General features: G+C 42.4%; 1 protein-coding gene across 4 annotated transcripts; it reads right to left on the bottom strand.

Annotated features, from left to right (window-relative positions):
- Positions 1 to 8,444: 8,444 nt before the first annotated feature.
- PARP11 (poly(ADP-ribose) polymerase family member 11) lies at positions 8,445 to 25,904 on the bottom strand. 4 transcript variants are annotated; one of them, XM_065418616.1, is made up of 8 exons: positions 25,863 to 25,904; positions 15,992 to 16,120; positions 15,781 to 15,901; positions 14,312 to 14,387; positions 13,913 to 13,985; positions 13,698 to 13,828; positions 9,362 to 9,513; positions 8,445 to 8,847 (listed from the first exon to the last, which is right to left on the bottom strand). In XM_065418616.1, exons 1-8 carry the CDS (start codon positions 25,881 to 25,883, stop codon positions 8,534 to 8,536), a joined length of 1,017 nt encoding a protein of 338 aa, XP_065274688.1. In that variant the 5' UTR covers positions 25,884 to 25,904; the 3' UTR covers positions 8,445 to 8,533. The 4 variants fall into 4 exon arrangements, with proteins under 4 accessions (XP_065274688.1, XP_065274697.1, XP_065274706.1 ...); XM_065418625.1 differs by lacking the exon at positions 25,863 to 25,904 and adding an exon at positions 18,618 to 18,632; XM_065418634.1 differs by lacking the exon at positions 25,863 to 25,904 and adding an exon at positions 16,656 to 16,673 and having other exon boundaries at positions 15,992 to 16,066.
- Positions 25,905 to 27,503: the final 1,599 nt, after the last annotated feature.

Below are 27,503 nucleotides of genomic sequence, written 5' to 3'. Positions count from 1 at the left end.
TTGGACCCATTCTGGGCACCAACAAAAATTATACAAACCTGGCGCCCATGTCTCACAGTATTAAACGAGGATCTAACAACCAGGGTGCACAGGCATAAACGACTGCTTCTTTTGTTGTTTTAAGAATGTAGTGTTTTAAGAATATGACATGAGTAACATGACAATATATTTAGCAACATTAAGTAAATAAATTAAATTATGTATAAAGATCAAGTAGGAGAGAGAACAGGGAGTCAGAGTCAGAATTCCTAGGTTCCATTCTTGGCTCTGGCATTGACTTGCTGTGTGACTTTGGATAATAATTAGAGCTGTCAAGTGATTAAAAAATTAATCGCAATTAATCGTGTGATTAATTGCATTGTTAAGCAAGTATTAGGGCCATTGATTAATCACAGTTATTTCATGTGATTAACTCAAAAAAATGAATCGCTATTAATCACAGTTTTAATTGCATTGTTAAATGATAGAATACCAATTGAAATTTATTAAATATTTTTGGATGTTTTCTACATTTTCAAATATATTGATTTCAATTACAACATAGATACAAAGTGTACAATGCTCACTTTATATTTATTTTTATTACAAATATTTGCACTTCAAAAAACAAAATAGTATTTTTCAATTCACCTCATACAAGTACTGTAGTGCAATCTCATCATGAAAGTAGAATTATGTACAAAAAACAACTGCATTAAAAAATAAAACAATGTAAAACTTTACAGCCTACAAGTCCACTCAGTCCTACTTCTTGTTCAGCCAATCGCTAAGACAAACAAGTTTGGTTACATTTGCAGGTGATAATGCTGCCCGCTTCTGGTTTACAATGTCACCTGAAAGTGAGAACAGGCGTTCTCATGGCACTGTTGTAGCCGGCGTCTCAAGATATTTACGTTCCAGATGCGCTAAAGATTCATATGTCCCTTCATGCTCCAACCACCATTCCAGAGGACATGCATCCATGCTGATTATGGGTTCTGCTCAATAACAATCCAAAAGCAGTGCAGACCGACGCATGTTCATTTTCATCATCTGAGCCAGATGCCACCAGCAGGTTGATTTTCTTTTTTGGTGGTTCGGGTTCTGTAGTTTCCACATCGGAGTATTGCTCTTTTAAGACTTCTGAAAGCATGCTCCACACCTCATCCCTCTCAGATTTTGGAAGGCACTTCAGATTCTTAAACCTTGGGTCGAGTGTTGTAGCTATCTTTAGAAATCTCACATTGGGACCTTCTTTGCATTTTGTCAAATCTGCAGTGAAAGTGTTCTTAAAATAAACAACATGTACTGGGTCATCATCCAAGGCTGCTATAACATGAAATATATGGCAGAATGTGGGTAAAACAAAGAAGGGGACATACAATTCTCCCCCGGGACTTCAGTCACAAATTTAATTTACACATTTTTTTAACAAGCAACATCAGCATGGAAACATGTCCTCCGGAATGGTGGCTGAAGCATGAAGGGGCACATAAAAACCTTGCAATGCCAGTTACAAAAGTGCCATGCAAATGCCTGTTTTCACTTTCTGGTGACATTGTAAATAAGAAGAGGGCAGCATCGCCCATAAATGTAAACAAACTTGTTCGTCTTAGAGATTGGCTGAACAAGAAGTAGGACTGAGTGGATTTGTAGGCGCTAAAGTTTTACATTGTTTTGTTTTTGAGTGCAGTTATGTAACAAAAATATTAATTTGTAAGTTGCACTTTCACAACAAAGAGATTGCACTACAGTACTTGTACGAAGTGAATTGAAAACTACTATTTTTATCATTTTTACAGTGCAAATATTTGTAATAAAAATAATATACACTTTGATTTCAATTATAACACAGAATACAATATATATGAAAATGTAGAAAAAACATCCAAAATATTTAATAAATTTCAATTGGCATTCAATTAACAGTGCAATTAAAACTGCGATTAATCACGATTTTTTTAACCGCGATTAATTATTTTGAGTTAATTGCCTGAGTTAACTGCGATTGACAGCCCTAATTTTAAACAAGACAAATTAATTTTTTTATTGTTAGCAGCTGTACTTTATATTGCCTATTGGAAAAAATGTGACTTCTATGGAATTATGGTATAGTAAAATCTATCCTTGTAATGCAAAACCTTTCACACCTAGTGTCTGCACAAGAGAAGTGCTAAAAAGAAATTTGATCACGGTCTTTAGCATACTTAGAGGAGGAGGACTCCATAGACAGCAAGGCAGAATCGTTAGCCAGGATCTTTGAATATTAATTTGATCCTGAATAAGTAATATACAATGCAGTATGTTCATATTTTATTGTAACTTTGCCTCGATAAGGTTTTTTTTTTCCAAGTTGTGATTTGGGAGATTTTGGGGTATCTATGTTTAACTAGGTTGCACTGGAACTATTAAATAATACCAGAAACACTCTTAAAATCAATCAGTCTTTAATGTACAAAAAATAAATAACCATGAAAAAGATTCAATACACTGATTTGGATTAGAAAGTGTTTTGTTCTTTTTAAAAAACCTTGTATTGTAATTAGTCAAAACTGGCACAAGATTGTGCAGTTAATTAGGACTACTGCATAAACTGGCACTTCTTTTCAGAATCATAAAGAACATGGATTAACATACAGTGTAAGTTTGTGCAAATCAACAGCTTAAAAATCAGGACCTTTAAAGTGTGCTTTATCTTGTGTCCCTTCCTGAAGCTATGGCCTTTTGTCTCCCACCATCTAATGCTCAGTACCCTCAGTACCTTATGCTTCTGGGTGCTCAAAAACACTGCTTGCTCCCACTTGAGTTTTTCAAAGCAAAATGACATTAACCATCTGATCTACTGTGGCTTATTTATTCCCCCTCTTAATGCTAAAAAAAGCTGAATGTTCCCTCTTTGTATGTCGCCTAGTTTGTTAGTCATTTCTTCCATGCTACTCTGATCCTCTTCTCTTCAGGCCCAATCAGACTCCCTCTGAAGTTAATGAAAAGACTCCCACTGGGAGCTGAAAAAATTTATGTACATTTTCTTATTCATGTCTCACTTTGCAGCTATACCCCCCTTCAGATTTTTCAAACTAAACTGGATTAGCATTTGGATAGAATGGATTCTAGGAAAACCTAGCTACAGGAGGCAGTATCAGTCATTCACTAAGTGGTACACTTCCCTCAAAGCCTGTACTGAACCCCAACTTCATTGTAGCACACTATGTAGTGCTAGAGGTGCTGTCCTTTCGATAAGACATAAAGCCGAGGTGTTGCCAATATATTGTAATTAGGGATCTTGGAAAAAATTTCTTAAGAGAAAAGGTGTCTCGGACAAAATTCAATACACATAATTACATATCGCCTAGCTAAATTCCCCCTGTAAAGTACTTCTGTGCACGGTTATATGGGTGCTGTATTCTACCCCAGAAACGGTAGCATTGCAGAGATAGCAGAAGGTTCTCTCTCTCTCTCTCTAGTACTTGCCTACCTTATAGGACCTTTAGTAAGGTTGTCAGTCAATGTTTGTAAAGTGGTTTGAGACCTTTAAATGAAAGGTGCTACAAGATATTTCAGGGAGATACTTTCTCTACAATGCAATGTATTTGTTAAAGGGCTTATGGGTCAGAGGGAAACTGACCATCTTACCAACTTGTTTGATAGAGACTTTTTTCAAAACAGCAGGAGGAAGTTCATTATATTGGGGTCTGTTATTAATCATGTTTATTACATGAATGCCTAAGGACCAACCTAGTCCATTGCACTGTACAACCACAGAAGCTAAATATTTAAGATCTGAACAATATTTTCTCCAAATAGTGTCATGCATAGGTGAGTAGAACTGGCCTGTCTGAAAGCAGAAATATTTGGAACAATATCATCCTGATTGCTCTGACTTCCCGAATATAAAACAGAACTTTTCTCAGCATCATTGACTGGTCAATTATGACATGGTGATAAAATGGGTATTGTAATTATGTCATAGGCATGTTGTCCAGCTCAGAACTCACACCCCAGGGTGAGTGGGGATAAAACGGCTTTCAGTGTTCCCAGTTTTGGGCTGTTGCAGGGGCCCAACAGGCACCCAGTGTAATTTAGACTGTATGTGTGTGCGCGAAGTTATGGCAACCTAACCCCAGCTGCCCAGGGACACAAGTGCTGCCCAGAAGCTACACACCATTGTGTGTTTTGGCCCAGCCCCCAACACACCTCTTACATGAGGGCTTGCAAGGAGGTCTATCACTGTCTTCCTCAGTTCCTGCCCTGGGAGAACTCTGTGCTAGTCAGATCAAAGGCTTTTAGAATCTCTTTACACTACTCTGAGCCCTTTACCTGACTCAGAGGGGTCAGAGAGGGAGTATGACCCACATCAGGCTTCCTGGCTCTCAGTGCAGCGCTCCATCTCCAGCACAGCATACTGGGTAGGAGCTGAGCATTCAGGAAGCCTGCACAGAAGGTGGGTGTGGAGACACTTTTTTTCATTACACTCCCCACCCCAAACTTTAGTTGACTTTCACATCCACTATCCAAAGCTTTGTTTCTTCAGTTTTTCTTCTCCACTTAGTCTTCCCCTCAGTCCTTACCCCACACGTGTTGCTTTGGGTCACATTTCTTTCACTAAACTTTCTTCTATGTCAAAACTCAGTCTGGAGCCACTACTTAAAGAAAGAAAAAAAGTAATTATGTTGACATGTAGACAGCACTTTAGATCTTCAAAGGGCTAAGTATTAATACAACACTGATTTTTTTTTTGTATTTATAAAAATTTAAGGCAGCCACATTACAGGACAAAGCTTTTTAAAAGTCACTCTCACTGGTTAATAAGTATTGACCTTGACATAAAACATACCCCATGTTCTCTTTCTGGGACATGTCTAGTTGATTCTCAAAATTCTGTTGGGGACTTAAGATTACTTCCTGAGACTATTCCTAGCTGATGATCAAAATTAGATGATTTCTGAACAATTTGCCAGCTGTTCAATTATTGCAAAGATCACCTGAAGACCTAAATACCCTTCTCACAATAATGCAGTCTGTACTTGTATTTTTGTTTTGTACAATGGTGTGTGGTGCTAGGAACTATACATTAGACAATCCTTGCTCCAAAGAGCTTATAAACAGATGAGACACAAAAGATGGAGGGAAACAGACATAGAAGTAAAGTGACTTGTCCAAGGTTACACATCACATCAGTGGCAGGTACTGGAACTAAGCCCTGTCTCCCAGTTCAAATCCAGGTCTCTATACAGAGCCACACTTCACCTTCTATTTATTCTGGCTCGTTTGACTTATTTAAAATCTGTAATCTTTTTAAAATGAAAAATTTAATACAATATTAGTCCAAAAGAGTTGTTCGTCTGGTGACAGTATTGCTGATAGAGATACAAGGTGCTCCTCACCATCACCAGATGCATTTAAGATGTGTATTAGCCAGCAAGACCATCTGGCATTTTGAATCTGATTGTTCAACTTACATTTGCTGAACCATCTGACCACTGCTGCAGCCTGTACTTAAAAACACAGGCCTTTTTACTTTGTCTTTTAGATGAAGAGTAGACAAGTCCTATAAATGACACGTGAAGTGAGTGGAATTTACTCTCTCCCGTAACCTAAGAAAAATCAGGATGCCAAGAACTTAATTCTTATTTTTGCTGCTCAAAGAGCAGCCCTGGAATCCCTCCCTGACTTCCAAGGTGGTGCCTCTGGAAGAGAAGAGGGATGAACAGATGTATCTTTATTATATCCCAATGGAGAAGATGAAAAGGAATCCACCTCCTCCAGGGGTACAGCTACCCTTCTTGCTGTACTATAGCAGTGGTCTCCAAACTTTTTTGATCGCGCACCCCTATCAGTAAAAAAATTTTTGAGCACGAACCCCCTGCCGTGCCAAAGGGGAAAAAAAAAAAAAAAAGGCCGCTCAGACTCCTGCCTGACGAAGCAAAAAAAACAACAACAACGCTCCTCCTGCCGCGCACCCCACTTTGGAGACCACTGTACTATAGCATTCCTGCACCCTTTCTACCTGTATAGGGGAAGTAGATGGCACAGATGTCTCAACAGCTGTACATGGTACTGTGATTTCAGTGACCGAAGGCCTAGTCGTACTGCTGACATATGAGCTAGCCCGTGGGACTCTGGTACCGGGCTCACAGATAGGTCACTTTGTGTCAATAGGGCAAAGCCACTAAAAGGGACAGTACCAAGGTGCTGGGTACAAAGATTGCTGAAGAGTCACAGCCAGAGGAAAGGGAGTGAGCAGATTTAACTGGTACCACAGGCATTCTTTATAGACAGTATCAAGGTGCCAGGGGAACCTATCTTAGCCCCACCAGCTGAAGAGCTTGAGATGAGTCTAATAAATGTGAGGAAAATAATTATTGGATTTTGGAAATTAGTGAGTGAACAAACAAAAGGGTACAACTTTTTTTATTTTGACTTCTTATAATTTCATAATGTCCAAGTACATGTATTGTAGAATATTTTATAAAAATAAAGAGGACTTAGTCTGAGGACACCCTACCGCATTTGCTAGTAAATCTCTGATGAGAAGTCGGGAGGGTTCACTACAACCTAGGGGTGATTCCCTCTGCTTGTGTACACATACTCACACTGGGCTGGCTTAGTCATTCCTCCACGGCTGCTACCCATGCTACCACAGCTACACAGCTATTTATACTCATGCTAGCTCAAGTATGTACACATGAGCAGGGGACTCACACCCCTAGCTCACAGTGTAGATGTCGCCTTAATGTGTGTGCATGCATGTGTGTATTACAAGGCTTGTGGATTATTGAAGGTTTACCGTTCTATAGCACCAATCACTGGTTATCATTGCAATAACACCCAGAGATCCCACTCAGGAGGCCCATTGTGCTAGGTACTGTACAAGCACAAAGGAAGCCACCGTCCCTGCCCTGAACAGCTGAAGAAGAAAAGTCGAGGCAAAGTTTCCAAGAAATTTCAAAGAACACAAATAACCAACATGTGGTGTGACTGCAAGAGTCCATGAACAGACACAGATAAAGGACTTAGGGAGGAGGGGATACATGTCTCTATTAGCTGGGTCATAATGCCAGGCTGGGCATGTGCAGTAATATGCTCCCTCCCAAGCCAGAAAGCTAACACAACTTTGAGTATATCTAAGGTCTGTGTGACAGGGCAAGAATCCAAGAGCAGGGATCCAAAGAGGCAGTCTCATGAGGGAAGGCCAATGTGTTTTTACTCATTTAACACCTCAGTCCCCCTTCTTCAGGAGTTTAGGTCTTTCTGATCTTTCTTCTGGTCCCTCTTCTCCTCCCCAATCAGATTCTACCTGGCAAAAACAGTCCATACTCTGCATCTATGCAAATGGAAAGAAAACTTGGTTTACATAAAATCAGCACATACAAGTATTACTAAAACCAGTCATGAAACATAGGGAAAAATTAAGGGATGGAATTTTTAGAAGCCCTTCATTTTGGTTTAATTCTTGTTTCCATTGAATTCAATAGAGTATTACCATCAACTTCAATGGAAGTAGAGTCATGTCAACACTGAGTGCATCTTAAAATTCCAGCCAAGCTATAGAAAGACAGTAGCATACAAACAGAAGCCGGCTACATATACACACACACACACACACACGTTTTCAAAGGGAGGGAGGGGAGATGACAAAAAACACATTGTACTATTAAATAACAATTCTATAGATCACATAAGAGATCCTAGCAGAGGACTCTAGGGCTAAATACCTACCTAATTACTGACCACAACTGCTGTCAGGTATATTATTCTGTCACAACCAGACTTCAACTTACAGGTTGCACAGCATTATTGCAAGGTTGCTTGAAGCAGTATGAGAGACCTAGATTTAGTCCTAGCAGCTGGTTCAGCTCAGTGGTTTGAGCATTAGCCTGCTAAACCCAGGATTGTGAGCTCAATCCCTGAGGGGGCCATTTAAGGATCTGGGGCAAAAATCTGTCTGGAGATTGGTCCTGCTTTGAGCAGGGGGTTGGACTAGATGACCTCCTGAGGTTCCTTCCAACCCTGATATTCTATGATTCCAGACCTTTGCTTTCCCTAGACGGATTGTTCTGTAGATTTAAACTCCTATCTACAAGTAATACATACTGCAATATACCAATAACTATTAAGTCCCCTGCATTTTGTAAAATTATAAATAAAATCTTTATAAAAGATTATTCATCTGTACACATACTGTATCATATGCATAAATATATATTTTACACATGGATAAATACATATGTATTATTTTTTAAAATGTATAGCAGTAAGAATTCTTTGAAGACATTAAATGTCCAATTTAATTAAGGCTCAGCTAAGCCATATTAACTTTTTTTTATAAACCCTAAATATGAAAAGCATCAACGTTTATTTACAGGACTAACAGATGGACAACCAACCTTAAGCCAAAAGGATTTTACAGATGTAAGCCAGATTTTCCTTCACATCTCCATCCCTGTTCACCACCGTGTATTTAAAAAAGAATTGTAAGTTATATTTCCTTCGCAAAGACATACTGACCATCCATCACAACCAAACTAATATTCAGTTTGGCTCCTTGCAAAACTTAACAGAACTCTATTAAATATTCAGGGTAGATTTGGTTGGTATCAAAGATAACAAAGATCTTTGGATTCCAAGTACTATCCACGCAGCTGTCGAATAAGTTCACAAAGCTCCCATCTTTTGAAGGAGGTCTCATGTATTTGGAATCTCCGATGACATAGTCTCCAGTTAAAACACGAGCAAGAAACATAACTTTATACGTTCTGAACACATGATGTTGCAGATTGACACCATGGATTTGAAAAGTGTCTCCATGCTTCATATCGTCTTTGCAGAAACGACTGGAGTACGATGCATCTCTTGCAAAATAGGTCCCTTAAAAAACAAACAGCAAAAATTATACCCGATGAAAACAGTCTCATTATGAAATCTAGAGGGCCTGATTCTGATCCCTTCTTACATCAAAATGGTGTAAGATCTGAATCAGGCCATATATCTCAGTTTTATATTCATCATCAATCCAGCAACATTTATAAGAATTATACTAGTGCTGTGCTTCTCAAGCTTTTTCAGTGTGAACCACATCTTAGTTGGGAGATTGCCCCATGACCGGCTTACCCTTCTGCCCCACCCTACTGCATAATATCCAACTGTGGTAACTACAGGAATTGCTTACTTAATATATTTTAGCTGTCTTTTTATCACATTTAGCAGGAAGAAGAGAGACAGATTAAACAATTCTCCACAGACCAACAGCAAATGCCCTACAGACCACAGTATGGTAAATGCATTTGTGGGACACCATTATATGTTTAGAGAGGGAAGAGCAAAAGAAGTGTATTACTCAAAAATTACATGGAGTGGTATTAAAGGAGTCATTACAGCTTACCTTTTCCATACACAGCAGCATGCATACCATTTATTCTCCAGTCAAAGTTATGAATGCATATTGCTTCTACAAATTCATTGCTGGTACCGTGAAATAACATGTGTTCATTAATGGTAGGGACACCTCTTCTCTTCTTTAGCTGAGCTTTTTTCCTACAAAAAAAGCATAGCATTACAAAAGCTTTTGTAATCAAACTGGAATTGGACAGAAACTGAGAGGAGAAATGATACTGCAACAGCTGAATTTGAGAGCAGTGACCAAAGTTGATTCTGCCCCTCAAATACTACCATCTCAAAGTTCTACCACCTAAATAGCCAACCAGCCAGTAGTGATAAAATCCCTCTTAGTGTTCTCTAATTGCTCTACCTGTAAAGGGTTAAAAAGTCTCACTGCTATGCATAGGTAAAAGGAAATAAGTGGACACCTGGCCAAAAGAGCCAATGGGAAGGCTAGAACTTTTAAAAATTGAAACAAGACTGCCCTTTTGTCTGTCTGTGGTTGTTCTCCTGGGGAGAGGCAAACAGGGCAGCAACTATCCTGTAAGAAGCTTGGGGCCAGGTATGAAAATAGGATGACCAGATAGCAAGTGTGAAAAATCGGGACAGGGATGGGGGGGGGGGGGGGTAATAGGAGCCCATATAAAAAAAAGCCCCAAATATAGAACTGTCCCTATAAAATCGGGACATCTGGTCACCCTATATGAAAAATCATCGGTATCATACCTAGAAACTACTCATTTGAAACCCCAGAAATGTAAGTAGATCAGGAAATGTCTAGGAAGACACAATTAGGTTTATCTCTTTTTATTTCTTTATGGCTTGTGGACTCCTCTGTGCTAACCCGAGATGCTTTTGTTTTGCTTGTAACCTTTAAGCTGGACTTCAAGAAACTATTCTTGATGGTAGTTGCTCTTTTTAAAATCTAGCAATAGCCTAAGTTTCCAGATGTATTTTCTTCGTTTTGTTTTTTAATAAAATTTACCTTTTTTTAAGAACAGAATTGGATTTTTGGTTCCTAAGAGGTTTGTGCACATTATTTAATTAGCTGGCGGCGGCAACAGCTGATTTCCTCTGTTTTTCTTTCTCAGCTTTTCCCCGGCAATGGGGTGAAAGGGCTTGAGGGTACCCCACAGGGAGGAATTCCCAAGTGCACCTTCCTAGTTTCTCAAAGGGGTTTTGCACTTGGGTGGTGGCAGCATCTACCCATCCAAGGTCAGAAAAAAGCTGTAACCTTGGGAGTTCAATACAAGCCTGGAGTGGCCAGTATTAATTTTTAGAATCCTTGCGGGCCCCCACCTTCTGTAGTGCCAGAGTGGGGAATCGGCCTCAACCTCTCCCTCCCCACCCCGCACACACAGCTCCCCTGCCACTGCGGGACCCCTCCCCCCACAGCTCCCAGCCCCGCAGGGCAGTGGGGGACCCCTCCCAGCCACTGGGCAATGGAGTACCTGCAGCTCCCAGCTGCTTCGGGGTGGGGGGAAGAGCAGGGTGCTGGACTCTCTTCCCTCCCCATTTTTGTCAGGGATGATTTTAGTAAAAGTCAGGGACAGGTCACGGCTTCCATGACTTTTCGTTTATTGACCATGACCTATCCATGACTTTTACTAAAAATATCCATGACAAAATCAGCATCTTAGTGATGAGGTTCATCTGCTCCAAATGACTGGGTCAGACACACAAATACGTTATTTCACCCCAGAAAGCAGCTGAGCCTCTGAGACCACTGCCAGCCTTCCTTGTGACTTTGATACAAATCTTTAGGTTTCCCCCCCGGGGAAAAATAAGGGCAAGCAGTTTCTAGACCGAGAGGATTCCCCTCATGCCTTTATACTCCATTGTGCATGGAATTTTAATTCTGTATATTACTTTGCAATTAACACACATAGTAATATTGCAATACTGTAATAATCATACTGCACGCAATAACAGATTCCTATTCCTGAGTTCATGTTTCCAAAAATGGGGTAGTGGGAACTCCATAGCTTTGGCATTCTTAAAGCACACACTTAATTGTGCAGTGGTCCCTGCTGCCCATCAATTCCTTTTTTCAGCAAAAGGTAGAAAATCAAAGAACACAAATCTGCACTGCGAACTCAGAAGTCAGTGGGGATCTAGTATCATTTCTTGATATTCTTATTCATAGAAGTATGCCACAAATTGAAAAACTTCAGAGATACCTCTATAGAAATCCACTTTAAAGCAATAAATTGTTACAACAGGGACACTGTTAGATATACAAGCTTCAAAGTAGTAAGATTGGTACAAAAGCACCAATCAAAGCAAATAAACTTTTTAACTGTAGATTACATTACCAATACATTAAGAGAAGGCTAAAGTTGCAAAAATTAATCACTCATAAGCCAGGAAATGAGAAAATTAAGACTCAATATGCAATCTTAAGACACCTCTCTCTGTAAATATTCACTATAAGCGTGCAATTACATGATCACAAGGTGTTTCTCAAATACAATATACCATACAATTTCATCTACAGCATAGCACCTTTTAAGCCCATGTAACACCTTAATATTTTTTCATTTTTTACTTATTGATTTTATTGTCATAATGGTCCAATATATCTTCATGCTGACTTTTTATAAGTTCCCTTTCTAGAAAGGTACATATTGACATTTCCAAGGGCAACCGTGTGATACATAATGTTTCTGAAGTGCAAATATTAAATAAAGACTGATCAGAGAAGAGGTGGGAACAAAACTCAAGAACTCCTAATTCACCCTGCCCCGTACAATATTTAGTAGGAAAGAAAGCAGGAACGCTCAAGCCAGCAATGGCTTCTGCAATACTGACAGACTAAACTTGGATTTGCTGCATAGAGCTGGATCCAGCACAGACACTTCACCCTACACTAAAATTCATAAAGAGAAGATGGTAAGGTGAGAAACTTGACAAATCAGGAGTATTTGTTTTGCCTCACTAGACATGCAACGAATACAACCCTGTGAAGGCTCATTTTACAAGGAGTCTGTTGTGATCCGTTCACTCCATCATAACAATATCTTGGGGTCCACTACATATACTTTCTGAGAACAATGACTGTAATCACCTCTACCAGCCAGCTCACACAGAGAGGATTAGAAGGGAACCCAATGTTATCCTTCATGATAAGGTAGCTATGCTTGTGCTCTTCCTTTCCATATGTTGATGAGGGAGCTCTCTGAAGTTGCCACACATTCTTTACCAGTTGGATGATTATTTACTGTTCAAAGATTTGATATATTAAAAATGATCACGAAACTGTGGTCAAGTCTGATACCTTATTGTCCATCAGGAAAAAATATTTTTCTAGCAACATGGGCTAGGGACATTCAGCTATTCAACTCCTTTAATAACCAAGGAGGAATTCACATCAACCCATTCATACGACCATTCAAAATTAGAAACATTTTTCAATGTCAATTTCGCCAAGAGACTAACAACAGCAGAGACATAGTTTCCCTGTTTCAGACAAATACAATTTTTGATAAAGCCTTTCAAAAATCTTTTTTTTTTTTTAATAATTGAAAAATAGCTGCAAAGTTAAATTCAGATTTGGATGTGAACGTCTTCAAAGTTCAAATGCATCTGGACCCATCTCTAGAAAAAACAGATACATTCTAGGAATGTTAAGACTATAACAGTAAATGGCAAAGGCTGTGAATGCCAATCTACAATTTGTGCGGTTTTACTTTTTCCTCTATATCAAAGACAGTGTTTTTTTTCACAACTGGTAAATCAGGAAATTGAAACACTGCTTAATCAATTTAAAGTGCAGTTCTAGTCTGAAAAGGGATTTTGTAAAAATGGTACCTTCTTAGCCCAAAAATCTGCTCCATGTGCATGTTGAGTTGTACCTGCTGACCTTAGTGACCAAAATAAAAATTTGATCTGAAACAAAGATTGCTTTACATGCCTTTAAAAAAAAAAAAAAATTCTTCTTTAGTTTAAATTTAAATATAAAACCTTTGAAATTGCATATCAAATTTCAGCCCAAAAGAAATTTTTATTGCAACAGTGCTTTTCAATTTTCTCATTGCTTTTCAAGTTTTAAGCAGTTTGTGATCCTTAGCTTACGGTTGTTACAGAAGTATCATTAAATTCCCAATCCATAAAAAAATCAGGATCTTTAATAGGAATACTGATATATGACTATAAACACAAGAGCAGGACCAATTAGGGAACAGAAGAAAGAAACCAGATGCAGAAAGGGTGCAGACACACAATAAGTATTCCAACAGTTTTATAATTAGATGCATTTAACTATTTCTGCTGCATGCCTTTAAAAGAGATTTATTCTATTAGCAGACCTAGTACAATGTTTGTTTTAGAAATAATCTCACCTGCAAAAAAACTCCCACAAGTCTAGATTTTGAATTCTCTGAATTCTTTTAATTCGGTTGCTATCCATTGTTTTCCCAAAGAGACTAGAAACTTCATTATATTCATTTGTTTGTTTTTGCAAAGGAATAAGCTGGAAAAAGAGAGGTTAGTATAGTTTCACTGAAGTCCATTGTTGTTTCATCATATGTATGTTCCATGTCATAATAGCTCTTACCTGATATGGTTCCTCTGTATTTACATTCTCCCAGTGTGAAGGCATTGGGATAGCCTCATTTTCACAGATATAACTTAAAACACAAAAATATAAGTTAAATCACACCCAACAGTTGAAGCTTTTCTCTTCCCCCAATAGGATTCCTACTCTGTACAGAATTTTGCACTAATCTATAATTTGACACACCGCTTGGGTCCTGAATGGGGATTCAAACTGTGGATAGTTATTTTTAATGGGCAAGGAGAGATTTCCTCCTCTTTCGCTTTCCCGCTCCAATCTGTGTCCCCAGATTTAATTTGAGGAGGGTAAAAAATAATGAAGAAATTTTAAAATGTTTCTAGTTCATCTTACTAGAGGAACGATGAATTGAACCAACAATGAACCACCTTTAGTTCTTACCTGAAAGCACTGATAGAAAAGGGAGCTCGCTTTATTGGACGCTGTTTTCCAGTAGTCAGATTGGTTTGTTTCATCACTGTATATAAAATGAAAATAAAGTGAGTACCAGAAACATTCAATCTACAGAAATGTAAAGTGTTTGGACATAGCACAGTACCCAGAAAATGATATTTTTAGAGTTGCTGAATAGAAATTATTGTCTCAAGTGTTGAGAGAAGCATTTCAAAATATTATTCTCCAACACTACTACTACTAGAATGCACAAAACATTAGCAGAGCTCCCACATACCATGGGAATTAGTACTAAATAAGTACTGTACTTAAGACAGACAGTGCATATTCACTAATGGTGAAATCCTGGCACATTTAAGCCAATGACAAAACTCACATTGATTTTAATAAGGCCAGGATGACACTCTAGACTTCTGCATCTAAATGCTAATTTTAATGCAGTGCAGAAGCTAACATCTTTGTACCACATTTAAATATAAAAGTGATACTATATTAACAGTATGGTGAAAATTGTTATGCTTAACAGCTGCCTTTAGCATTTTTAAGCAAAGATTCAAGATTTAAATATAGTTTACAAAATCTGTTTTTTAAAAGTAAACTCTAAAGAAGCTATTTGAAAAAGTATTTAACAAAATTCAAAATTCTGCATGAATGTACATATTTTCATACAGTCCACCACTGTATTACCCTACAGTTGTAGGGTAAGATCAGAATACAGAGACTGCTATCCCAAAACAGAACATCCACATCACGTGAGCATGACAGGCCTTTGGTCAGTTTAATATGAAAATACAGATGAAACTATAAGTGCAATATTTGAAATATTCAGAATGGGAAGCCATTACATTGCAACTTTCTACATAATAAAACGTATTTAAAATTAACTACATAATAACTACACTGGAAACCATCAGTAACCTGTGATAAAGAGTCCATACAATATGAATATATGAGATCTTTACATAAAGTCATTTTCTAAAGAATGATATCTGATGCTCTGATGAACATATCAGAGTTGGATTGTTGAAGTATCTGCCAGCTGAATTATATTATCACTTTATCAACATTACTTATATAGAGTTTGTGAAGACAGAAAATCGTTTTCTACAACACTTGCTGCTTGAATATTTAGAAGAAAACAAACTTTTGGTGTTCTCATTTCTCTGAGTATACGGTAAAGCACCACTTATATCTCAAGTGAGAGGAGACAGGACAAACACCAGTGTTACTGAACAGGGTATGCTACTTACAGTAACAAAGCTAGAAGGCTGAACCACATAACTGTCTCCATAAAATGTCAAATGTACATTCATATAAAGAAGGCCTTCCCAATTGTGCTTTTTTGCACTACAATAAAAGAGACACTTGAGGCCAACAGCATGTAAGATGCACTGGTCAACTCTTGTCATGAGAAACCTAAAAATATATAAATACTTTATTGTTAGAGAAAGACATACCTGAAAAGTCTAACTTGTAGTTAAATTTTGCAGTAGTAAAAGAAACAGAGCCTTCTGGATTCATTTTGAAGCTCCTTTCAATGTCTTCACTGCTAACTGAACACTGAGTGTTTGAATCAGTCTTCAAAACAAACCAGAAAGGACAAGTTTAAATACAGTACATTTGAAGTGTGGAAGTTATCACAGATAACATAATCCAATGTTTAGATACCTGAAACATATGCCATTTGCCACATTCAGCCAAGTAAAACCAGCCCCATTGGGTATCAGTTGTATCCATCTCCTCCTCAGGAATCTCCATCTTTGGAGAGAATTCTTCTGATGCTCTTTGAAGCATTTCCTGAAATAGCCACAAAAAATATCTTCTGTAAAAATCCATTATTTATAGAAATCTGTTATGTCAGAAACACTAGTCTGTCTTGATTTTTTTAAAATTAATATACAACTCTTATTTGAAAAAAAAAATCTGACTTTTAAAAAGTTACTATATATGGGGCAAGAAAGGCAGGTACAATACCCTGAAGATCAGGCCCCCTTAGACACTTCCTCACTCTTCTATCTGTCTAGTTTAATAAATAGTACCCCATAAACTGGCTTAAACTCTTCTCATCCAGGCCTTTCTCAAATGCCTGAAAAAAACATAGAGGTCTTCAGAATGCCCACAAGGTCAACAGACTCAGGCTGTGTCCAACCAAGGAAAGATAGTGAGTGAGTTCCGGAGTTGAAAGCCCTACCAGCAACCCCATTCCAGTCATACCTGGGTATTGCTAGCTCAAGCACCTCCACAGATCTCACCTGCTATACTACCAGACAACGAGGGGGAAACTTTCTTCAGAAACTAGGACCCAAACCATTTAGAGCCTTTTGATTAAAACCAGGCTCTTAAATTTCATTGGGCAACAGAAAGACTCCAATCCAAACCATACAGCACAGGTGTAATATATTCCCTCTAAGAAGCTCTGCTGAACAAGCAACTGGATGAATAAACACCCAGGACTTTAAAAAAAAAAAAATCTGATTTTTCAAGACTTTAGTTTGTTGAAGTGCTAAATTAGCTTTTGACAGCAGTAGCCTCTTTCACAGGTACAGAGAAAATATTTTCTTACTTTCAGTTTATTCAACTAATTCAGTTCAATGACTAGTTCATTCACAGTTAAGGAGCCAATGGCAGTTGTCAAATCAGGAAAGCTTGTTTTTTTTCTCCCACTCTGTGAATAAAAGTTAAGTGTGAGAGGATGAGATCTACTAGTTCTAAAACCCTAAAGGACATGGTGACCAGAAACAATCTGATCAATCCACTAACTACAGATAATACTGCCTTTGTTTTAGTTTTAGATGCAAAACATGCTTTGATAAACTTTTTTCCCCCTTATCTATCCAGCACATTAAGGTAGTTTTATTTAACTCATAAATAATTTTAAAATGCTGTTTTTGTGCATTTTAATTGACTCAATTTCCATTCAAATAGAGCTTGATGCAAATTAAAAGTAAATTAACTAGTAAATAAGAAATGTATCATTCACCATTTTCTAACATAATATAAATATAAAAATTAAGAATCTGAATAAATGTCAATTAAGCTATATAAATTGCTTAAGTAAATGTGTATAGATACAATATATCCTTCCAGTTAGCAAAAAACAGTACCACATTTAGTGTAAAGGCTGTATTTAGTGGCAGTAGTTACCAACCAATGCGAATCAACCTTTCCTCAGGAAAATAACTAAAAAGTATAAACACAAATCAAGATTAAAATTGATTATTTAAATCAAGGTTTCCGTCTTTCTGATTTAAATCAATCCACACCGACAAGCAAGGTGAAGATTTTGAATAGTCTCCAAAATTTAGTCCCACCAAGAGGCTCGTTAAAGTAATCTAATCTTGAGGCACAGATAGCAGCAGCAGAGTCCAAAGAAAAGGTCACAATCTTCTAGCCAAGCACACACAAAGAAGTACTGCTTCTGGTCACTGCTGCTACTTAGGCACCCAAAAGCATATGGGGTTCTAGCAACACCCTCAGACTGTGAACACGTTATCACAAACAGTGAACACTTTCCTATTGAGGGACATGTAATCATCAGATTATTGTTCCAACTGTTTTTATCAGCTAACAGGCATTTCCTTGGTCTTGTCTGAAGTTAAGGTTGAATTCCAGCTTTCATTTTAACAACCTCTTTTTCAGTTGAACCTAATCTGTTAAACTATTTTTAAAAATATATATGGGGAGGAGGGGGAGGGGGATACCTGAAGGAGGGAGGATGGGGCAAACACAACATAAGCTATTTTTTATTGGGGGGGAGGGGATTAAAGAAGGAGGGGAGGGAGAACAGAACACGTTTTCTCCATACAAATGTATCAGAAATATTGTGCTTTTATAACTCTAAAATGGATGAGGCTAGACATGTCAAATTTGGACTGGTTTGTACCACAGATGTCATTAGATAAGTTGAAAGAAAACTAATTCAGTGCTCTTGAATTTAGGTATATTTACAGTTAGCATATTTGAACTTTTCTGTTTTATTTGTAAACACATTTGAAAGACATCTTAGTCTGCTACATATGCCAGTAAAATTTGTAAGTCTCCAAACAACAGTACTTACAACATCTGTTAGGGAATCTGGGGACAAGAACTTACAGTCCTAATTTTTTTCACTGCAACAAAATCAGCGCTTTATCTCCAGTATAACAGAAGTGGTATTCTAATCATTAAGTGTAGTTACAGAGAGATATCAGTAAGAGACTTTAAAAGTGTTGGTAGCATAAAAAAGAACAAACAGTCACAGGAATTGACAACTTAATTTGATGATGTGGAATAAGATTGAAAGAATCTGTTTTACCATTAATCCAAACATTGTACTCAAGCACCAACCACTGGCAGAGCATTCATCCTACTTTGCAGAAATCATCAACGAGAAGACTTGCGAAGGCTGAAAATCTGGAACTGAACCACACAACATTAACTGTCACACCCTCCCCTAACAGAATCCTTCACACACAATGACATGCCTGGAAGCCCTTACAAACATTTAACCCACTGCATGCAAAAGTGATATATACCCTTTCTTGGCTTGTGAAAGCTAGTGAAAAGTAACTGTAAAATTTATAAATAATAAATGCATCCTTCAGAGAAGAGAACATGCCATCCTCCCTGAAAAATGCAATAGCCCATCCAGTGTTTGAAAAGTACATACTCAATTCAGATGACCTTCCCAAACTCCTATTTCTATACAAAAATATTTAAATTCTAGTGCCAACCAAACTCCAAAATCACATGACCATGGTTAACATCTTGGATGCCTCACAATCAACTCTGAGGTTACAGCACAGAGATAAAATCCTTAGTGGTGGTTTAAAAAACCCAAACTTTTGCATTGCAATGGATGAAGGCTACAACTCAATAAAGACTCATTAACTTTCAACACAGTTGAAACCACAGTTGTGTATCTCATTTTCTAAGATATAACCAGGATGTCACAATGCTTGCAAGATGAAGTATAGCTGACTCAGATTAAATCAGAGCAAAATCAAGAAATACTGGTTGAAAGGGGAATATCCTTTGAGGAACTCGCTGTCATCGTGTTTCACAGCCCTGGTCTACACTACGAGTTTAGGTCGAATTTAGCAGCGTTACATCGATTTAACCCTGTACCCGTCCACACAACGAAGCCATTTTTGTCGACTTAAAGGGCTCTTAAAATCGATTTCTGTACTCCTCACCGACGAGGGGATTAGCGCTGAAATCGACATCGCCGGGTCAAATTTGGGGTAGTGTGGCCACAAGTCAACGGTATTGGCCTCCGGGAGCTATCCCAGAGTGCTCCATTGTGACCACTCTGGACAGCACTCTCAACTCAGATGCACTGGCCAGGTAGACAGGAAAAGCCCCGCCAACTTTTGAATTTCATTTCCTGTTTGGCCAGCGTGGCAAGCTGATCAGCACAGGTGACCGTGCAGAGCTCATCAGCAGAGGTGACCATGGAGTCCCAGAATTGCAAAAGAGCTCCAGCATGGACCGAACGGGAGGTACTGGATCTGACTGCTATATGGGGAGATGAATCTGTGCTATCAGAACTCCATTCCAAAAGACGAAATGCCAAAATATTTGAAAAAAATCTCTAAGGGCATGAAGGACAGAGACTATAACAGGGACTGCAGCAGTGCCCCGTGAAACTTAAGGAGCTCAGGCAAGCCTACCAAAAAACCAAAGAGGCAAACGGCCGCTCCCGGTCAGACCCCCAGACATGCCTCTTCTATGATGAGCTGCATGCAATTCTAGGGGATGCCCCCACCATTACCCACCCCTGTTCGTGGACTCCTGAAAGGGGGGAGTCTCACGCAACAGGGATGAGGATTTTGGGGACGAGGAAGATGATGATGATGAGGAGGAGGAGGGTAGCGTACAGCAGGCAAGCGGAGAAACCATTCTCCCCGACAGCCAGGAACTGTTTATCACCCTGGAGCCAATACCCTCCCAAGGCGGGCTCCCGGACCTTGAAGGCGGAGTAGGCACCTCTGGTGATTGTACCTTTGTAAATATAATACTTGGTTTAAAAGCAAGCATGTTTAATGATTAACTGGACCTGAAGACTTGGGATGCATTCGCAGCCAGTACAGCTACTGGAATGCATTCAAGCAACATCCGTTCTCTCTCTCTCTCTGTTATCCTCAGGAGAGTGATATCATTCATGGTCACCTGGTTGAAAGAGGGGAATTGTATTAAGGGGACATTCAGAGGTGGCCGTTCCTGCTAGGCTGTGTGCCTGTGGCTGAAAAGAAATCATCCCCACTATTAGCCACGTGGTGGGCGGGAGGGGTGAAGCAATCATCCCAGAGAATTGGGTGTGTGTGTGGGGGGGGGGTTAGTTGTGCTGCACGTTAACCCAAAAACCGCAGCCCCTCCAAAAACCGGCAGGCCCTCAATATAAGAGGCAAAATGTAACCTTGTACCGAAAGCACATGTGCTATGTAATGTTAACAGCTTGGTTCACCGTGAAAGAGTCTACCCATTGTTCTCTAAAATGTGTCTTTTTAAAGAATACTCTCCCTTTTTTCCCTCCCGCAGCTGCAAATGCTTCAATGCTCCCCCATCATCTCCGTCCCAGAGGCTAGTGCAGATAAGAAGGCAAAAAAAAAAAAAACAACCCGCACTTGCGATGAAATGTTCTCTGAGCTCATGCAGGCCTCCCGCACTGAAAAAGCTCAGCAGAATGTGTGGAGGCGAACAATGGCAGAGTCCAGGAAAGCAGAAAATGAACGCGAGGATAGGAGGGACGAGCAAGAGGAAAGGTGGCGGGAGCAAGAGGAGAGGTGGCGGGAGCAAGAGAGGTGGCAGGATGCAATGCTGAGGCTACTGGAGGATCAAACTGATATGCTCCGGCGTATGGCTGAACTGCAGGAAAGGCAGCAGAAGCACAGACTGCCATTGCAGCCCCTGTGTAATGGCCCGTCCTCCTCTACAATTTCCATAGCCTCCTCACCCAGACACCCAAGAACGCGGGGGGGAGGGGGCCTCCGGGCACCCAACCACTCCACCCCAGAGGACTGCCCAAGCAACAGAAGGCTGGCATTCAGTAAGTTTTGAAGTGCAGTGTGGCCTTGTCCTTCCCTCCTCCCCCACCCCACACGGGCTACCTTGGCAGTTATCCCCCATTTGTGTGATGAATTAATAAAGAATGCATGATTTTGAAACAACAATGACTTTACTGCCTCTGCAAGCGGCGATTGAAGGGAGAAGGGCGGTTGGCTTACAGGGAAGTAGAGTGAACCAAGAGGCTGGGTCTTCATCAAGGAGAAACAATCAGAACTCTCACACCGTAGCCTGGCCAGTCATAAAACTGGTTTTCAAAGCTTCTCTGATGCACAGCACGCCCTGCTGTGCTCTTCTAACCGCCCTGGTGTCTGGCTGCACGTAATCAGCGGCCAAGCGATTTGCCTCAACCTCCCACCTTGCCATAAACGTTTCCCCCTTACTCTCACAGATATTGTGGAACACACAGCAAGCAGCAATAACGATGGGAATGTTGGCTTCGCTGAGGTCTAACCGAGTCAGTAAACTGCGCCAGCGCGCTTTTAAACATCCAAATGCACATTCTACCACCATTCTGCACTTGCTCAGCCTATAGTTGAACTGCTCCTTACTACTGTCCAGGCTGCCTGTGTATGGCTTCATGAGCCACGGCATTAAGGGGTAGGCTGGGTCCTCAAGGATAACTATAGGCATTTCAACATCCCCCAATGGTTATTTTCTGGTCTGGGAAGTAAGTCTCTTCCTGCAGCTGTTCGAACAGACCAGAGTTCCTGAAGATGCGAGCGTCATGTACCTTTCCTGGCCATCCCACGTTGATGTCGGTGAAATGTCCCTTGTGATCCACCAGTGCTTGCAGCACCATTGAAAAGTACCCCTTTCAGTTTATGTACTGGCTGCCAAGGTGGTCCGGTCCTAGGGTGACCAGACAGCAAGTGTGAAAAATCGGGACAGGGGGTGGGGGGTAATAGGAGCCTATATAAGAAAAAGACCCAAAAATTGGGACTGACCCTATAAAATCGGGACATCTGGTCACCCTATCCGGTCCCAAGATAGGAATATGCGTTCCATCTATCGCTCCACCACAGTTAGGGAATCCCATTGCAGCAAAGCAATCCATTACGACCTGCACATTTCCCAGAGTCACTACCCTTGATAGCAGCAGCTCAGTGATTGTGTTGGCTACTTGGATTACAGCAGCCCCCACAGTAGATTTGCCCACTCCAAATTGATTCCCGACTGACCGGTAGCTGTCTGGCGTTGCAAGCTTCCAGAGGGCTATCGCCACTCGCTTCTTAACTGTGAGGGCTGCTCTCATCTTGGTATTCTTGCGCTTCAGGGCAGGGGAAAGTAAGTCACAAAGTTCCATGAAAGTGCCCTTATGCATGCAAAAGTTTCGCAGCCACTGGGAATCATCCCAGACCTGCAACATTATGCGGTCCCACCAGTCTGTGCTTGTTTCCTGGGCCCAGAATTGGCATTCCACCGCATGAGCCTGCCCCATTGCCACCAGGATGTCCAAATTGCCGGGGCCCGTACTTTGAGAGAAGTCTGTGTCCATGTCCTCATCACTCTCGTCACCGCGCTGCCGTCGCCTCCTCGCCTGCTTTTGCAGGTTCTGGTTCTGAACATACTGCAGAATAATGCGCGAGGTGTTTACAATGCTCATAACTGCCGCGGTGATCTGAGCGGGCTCCATGCTTGCCATGCTATGGCATCTGCAGGAGAGCAGAGTGTCAGTAGAAGCGGTGGTTGGAAGACCAGTTTTTCCGACCTAAAGCACCATCTGCGGCCAGAGCAGGAGAGCAGAGTGGCAGCAGAAGCGGTCGTTCGATGACGACGGTTAGCAGTCCTACTGCACTGTCTGCTGAAAGCAGTATGGTGCCCGCATGGAAAAAAGGCGCGAAACGATTGTCTGCCATTGCTTTCACGGAGGGAGGGGCGACTCATGATATGTACCCAAAACCACCCACGACAATGTTTTTGCCCCATCAGGCATTGGGAGCTCAACCCAGAATTCCAATGGGCGGCGGAGACTGCGGGAACTGTGGGATAGCTACCCACAGTGCAACGCTCCGAAAGTTGACGCTAGCCTCGGTACTGTGGACGCACTCCGCCGACTTAATGCGCTTACGGGGGACACACACAATCGACTGTATAAAATAGCTTCTTAAAAAAAGATCGACTTCCATAAATTCGACCTAATTTTGTTGTGTAGACATACCCACAGGGTAAGTCTACATTACAATATAAGCTCATGCTTGAGCCTGGGCTCAAGGCTAACCCTCCCTGAGTCTACACTGTAATTGTGCTAACCCAGGGCTCAGACCCATGGTCCCAGGACCCTGCAGGGCTGGAGGGTTCAACCTCAAATCAAGGCAGGACCCAGGGTCCAAGTTTGAATCAAGCTGGGAGCCAGGGTCCGAGCCCTACTGCTTTGCAGTATAGATGCAGCCCTGCTTGATTCAGATCCCGGGAATCATCCGAAAGTATTCCACTATTCCATGGGACAACTTCCTTAGTCCTCTCTATCCCAACAATCTGCAATCCACTCTATTGAAAATGGAAGCCACACCCTCGTTTCAAACTGCAGCAGTTCAAGTCAGCGTTAATCCATTCTGTTCTGATCACCGATCTGCAAGCACACTATCAGAGAGCCTCCTTAGTTTGCAACGGAGAGTGAACCGATCAAGCCTTCTGCAAAGCGAGCTGCTTCTTGATAATGTACAGGGCAGGCAATAATGTATTCCCACAGTGCACCTCAGTCCTATGGCTAGAGTAGCCACATTTCAGTTGTGTGGCACTAGGGATTGTGGGATATGATTACTTTGACTCAGGTCTGTACACTGCAGTGTGGACACCAGAGCACCTAAGTTCAAACATGGGTCAGAAAATCCTTAACCTAGGGTTAAAATACAATGTAGACACTCAAGCCTGACTCGAGTCCCACTAATCCTGGGTTTACATTGCAATGTAGACATATCCACAGAGGGCATCTCCACAGCCCCCTCATTTGTCAACATGGTATGAAGTCTCAGGGTCCTGTATGATTCATCATTGATTCTAAATCACCAAGTAACATTGGTGGTAAAGGCAAGTCTTCTCTTTCAGTTCGCTCCTTGGTCCCTGATTTGGTCACAGTGATATGTATGTTACTTACAGACTGGATTACGGTAATCCACTTTATCTGGGAGCTAACATGAAAAGAATGCCTTCCCCAAATTCTTTACAATGCAGCTGCTCACCTCCTCAGTGGGATGGACAACCTTACGTACATCACCACTGTCCTCCCAGCACATTTCCAGTGTCGGTTCAAGGCCTTGGCACTGGGCTTAAAGGTCATTAGTGGACTAGAAACCAGCTACAGTTGTGATCACATCTCCATCCATGCCCCGTCAAGACAGCTGCACACCTCTGGGACAATGCAGCTCACAAGACGAACTGCAGAAATATAGTGCTCTCATCTGAGAGTTATAGAAAGAGCTCCAAGAGGAATTCAGACTAACCTGGAGCTTAACCACCTAGATCTGCCTCTTTGCGAAAGCTTTCCTACCAAAACCAGTTAAATAACCAAATCAATAATCCAGCTGTTGTCTCCGGTCATCATGGGATAGGGACTGTCTTTTTGTTCTTTGTTTGCATAGCACTAAGCACAATGGGGTCCATATCTGGGGCTCCTGACAGCTACCGCAATATAATAATAGCAGTCTGACCTTTTCTTAGGGAATGGGTTACATGGGAAGAATCCTATTTTAAAGGAAGAATGGGAGAGCGTAGTTCGAGGGAAGGTTTCTCAAAAGATCTGTAGAAGCAATTTTGAATTGAGGTGGGGTTTTTTGGCCAGTGCACTGGGGACGCATAAAGCATATGAGCTAAAGTCAGAAGATATAAAAAAAAACCCTAGGAAAAGAATGGTGTGGAGAAAGTAAATAAGGAAGCATTATTTACCCCTTCACAGAACACAAGAACCAGGGGTCACCTAATGACATTAACAGGCAGCAGATTTAAAACAAACAAAAAGGAAGTATTTCTTCATGCAAGGCCCAACCTGTGGAACTTGTTGTCAGGGGATATTGTGGAGGCCAAATGTATAACAAGGTTCAGAAAAGAACAGGGAGTGGAGGACAAGGGATGGATCATGCCATAATTGCCCAGTGATGCACCTGGCACTGGTCACGGTGGGAAGACAGGACACTGCGCTAGATGGACCATTGGTCTGACCCAGTTCTCATGTCCCCCCTTGCAGCTCCCCCTGCTCGCTGGGAGCGTCACTTCCTGTCCTTTGCTGGCCTGGCCGCGCTGACTGGGGGGAGGGGGGATATAAATCCTACACCCCCCTCCCCCACAAACAGCGCCCGCCCCGCAGCCCGCCCCGGGTCTGCCCCGCACAGCCGGGATGTGGGGCTGCCCGCAGCGGGGGGGCGGGCGGAGCCGGACCGGCTCGGGGCGTTTCTCCCCGGGCGGGGGGCTGCTGTCGCTGGGCCCCGGGCGAGCGAGTCCCTAGCGCGGGCCTGGGGGGGAGGGGCCGGGCGGGAAGCGCCGCCCCCGTCGCACTCACCGCATCGGCCGCCCCCCACATGCTGCCGGCCTCGGGCCGGGGCCGGGCCCCGCCGCTCCACAACGTCACTGCCCCAAGCTGGGCGCTTCCTTCCGCTAACGTCAACAGCAGTGGGGGCGGGGCTACAGCCACAGATGACAGGGAGAGGGGCGGGGTCACAGTAGGGGGACGGGAGGGGTCATATGCAAATTATAGTTGTGGTAGGCGGGGCTTTGTGGGAAAGGGCACACACCACCGCCCCCGCCTGCCTACCTACCAAAGAACTTGACTGACCCCTCCCCTGCCCCCCCATCATCCTTCTCACCCCGGGGGCCCATCACCCCTGCCCCACAACCCCCCCCCATCATTCCTCACCCTGGGGCCCGTCGCCCCTGCCCCACAACCCCCCCCCCAATCATTCCTCACCCTGGGGCCCGTCGCCCCTGTCCCACAACCCCCCCCTCATCCCTCTCACCCCGGGGGCCCATCACCCCTGCCCCACAACCCCCCCCCCATCATTGCTCACCCTGGGGCCCGTCACCCCTGCCCCACAACCCCCCCCCCATCATTCCTCACCCTGGGGCCCGTCGCCCCTGCCCCACAACCCCCCCCCCCCATCATTCCTCACCCTGGGGCCCATCGCCCCTGTCCCACAACCCCCCCTCATCCCTCTCACCCCGGGGGCCCGTCACCCCTGCCCCACAACCCCCCCCATCATTCCTCACCCTGGGGCCCGTCACCCCTGTCCCACAACCCCCCCCCATCTCTCTCACCCTGGGGCCTATCACCCCTGTCCCACAACCCACCCCCATCCCTCTCACCCTGGGGCCCGTCACCCCTGCCCCACAACCCCCCCCCATCCCTCTCACCCTGGGGCCTGTCGCCCCTGTCCCACAACCCCCCCCCATCTCTCTCACCCTGGGGCCTGTCACCCCTGCCCCACAACCCTCCACCCATCCCTCTCACCCTGGGGCCCGTCACCCCTGCCCTATGACCCCCGCCCATCCCTCTCATCCTGGGGCCCGTCGCCCCTGCCCCATGACCCCCTTGCATCCCTCTCACCCTGGGCCTGGTGCCTGAAGGGGTTCCTATGTGTGTCTCATCTGACAAATTTCTGGTGCTAGTGGAGCCCTTAGATTGCTTTGCTTGAGATGTGCCAATGGGCAGTTGAATGGGATTGTCTTACCACACAATTATGGGAAAACATTTATCTGCAGGATGGAGTTGCCACATAAAAGAAGATTTTTCATCTTTACCTACTGCCTCACGGATCAAGAGTATTAATGTGGGTAAATGGTGAAAAGTGATTGTGACAATGGGCGCTTACTTGGCAGATCTCCTCCGTGTGTGTGTTCTGAGTCATATCTGCTGAGTTTGTCGACTAAGGCTATGTCTACACTAGAGAGTTTATAGCGGCACAGCTCTACCGATGCAGCTGCACCGCTGTAAGATCTCTCATGCAGCTGCTGTATCTCCCGTCAATATAATTAAACCACCCCCAACGAGAGCTATGTTGGTGAGAGAAGCTCTCCTGCCGACACAGTGCTGTCACACTACCACTTCTGCCGGCATACCTTATGTTGCTCAGCTGTGTGTTTTTTTCACACCCCTGAGGCTATGTCTTCACTACCCGCCGATCCGGCGGGTAGCAATCGGTCTATC

This window comes from Emys orbicularis, chromosome 1 (assembly GCF_028017835.1).
Source record: "Emys orbicularis isolate rEmyOrb1 chromosome 1, rEmyOrb1.hap1, whole genome shotgun sequence".
NCBI lineage: Eukaryota > Metazoa > Chordata > Testudines > Emydidae > Emys > Emys orbicularis.
This window is presented reverse-complemented; position numbering and strand designations above follow the sequence as displayed.

What these genes read in the sequence shown, in the direction of transcription:
- PARP11 (XM_065418608.1), bottom strand. Translation starts at nt 16,159, where the DNA reads ATGGATTTTTACAGAAGATATTTTTTGTGGCTATTTCAGGAAATGCTT. An exon ending in TTGTGGGAGTTTTTTTGCAG is followed by an intron (nt 9,514 to 13,697) that starts GTGAGATTATTT and finishes CTTTTTTTGTAG; the next exon opens with GAAAAAAGCTCAGCTAAAGA. An exon ending in TGCTGCTGTGTATGGAAAAG is followed by an intron (nt 8,848 to 9,361) that starts GTAAGCTGTAAT and finishes TTGTTTTTTAAG; the next exon opens with GGACCTATTTTGCAAGAGAT.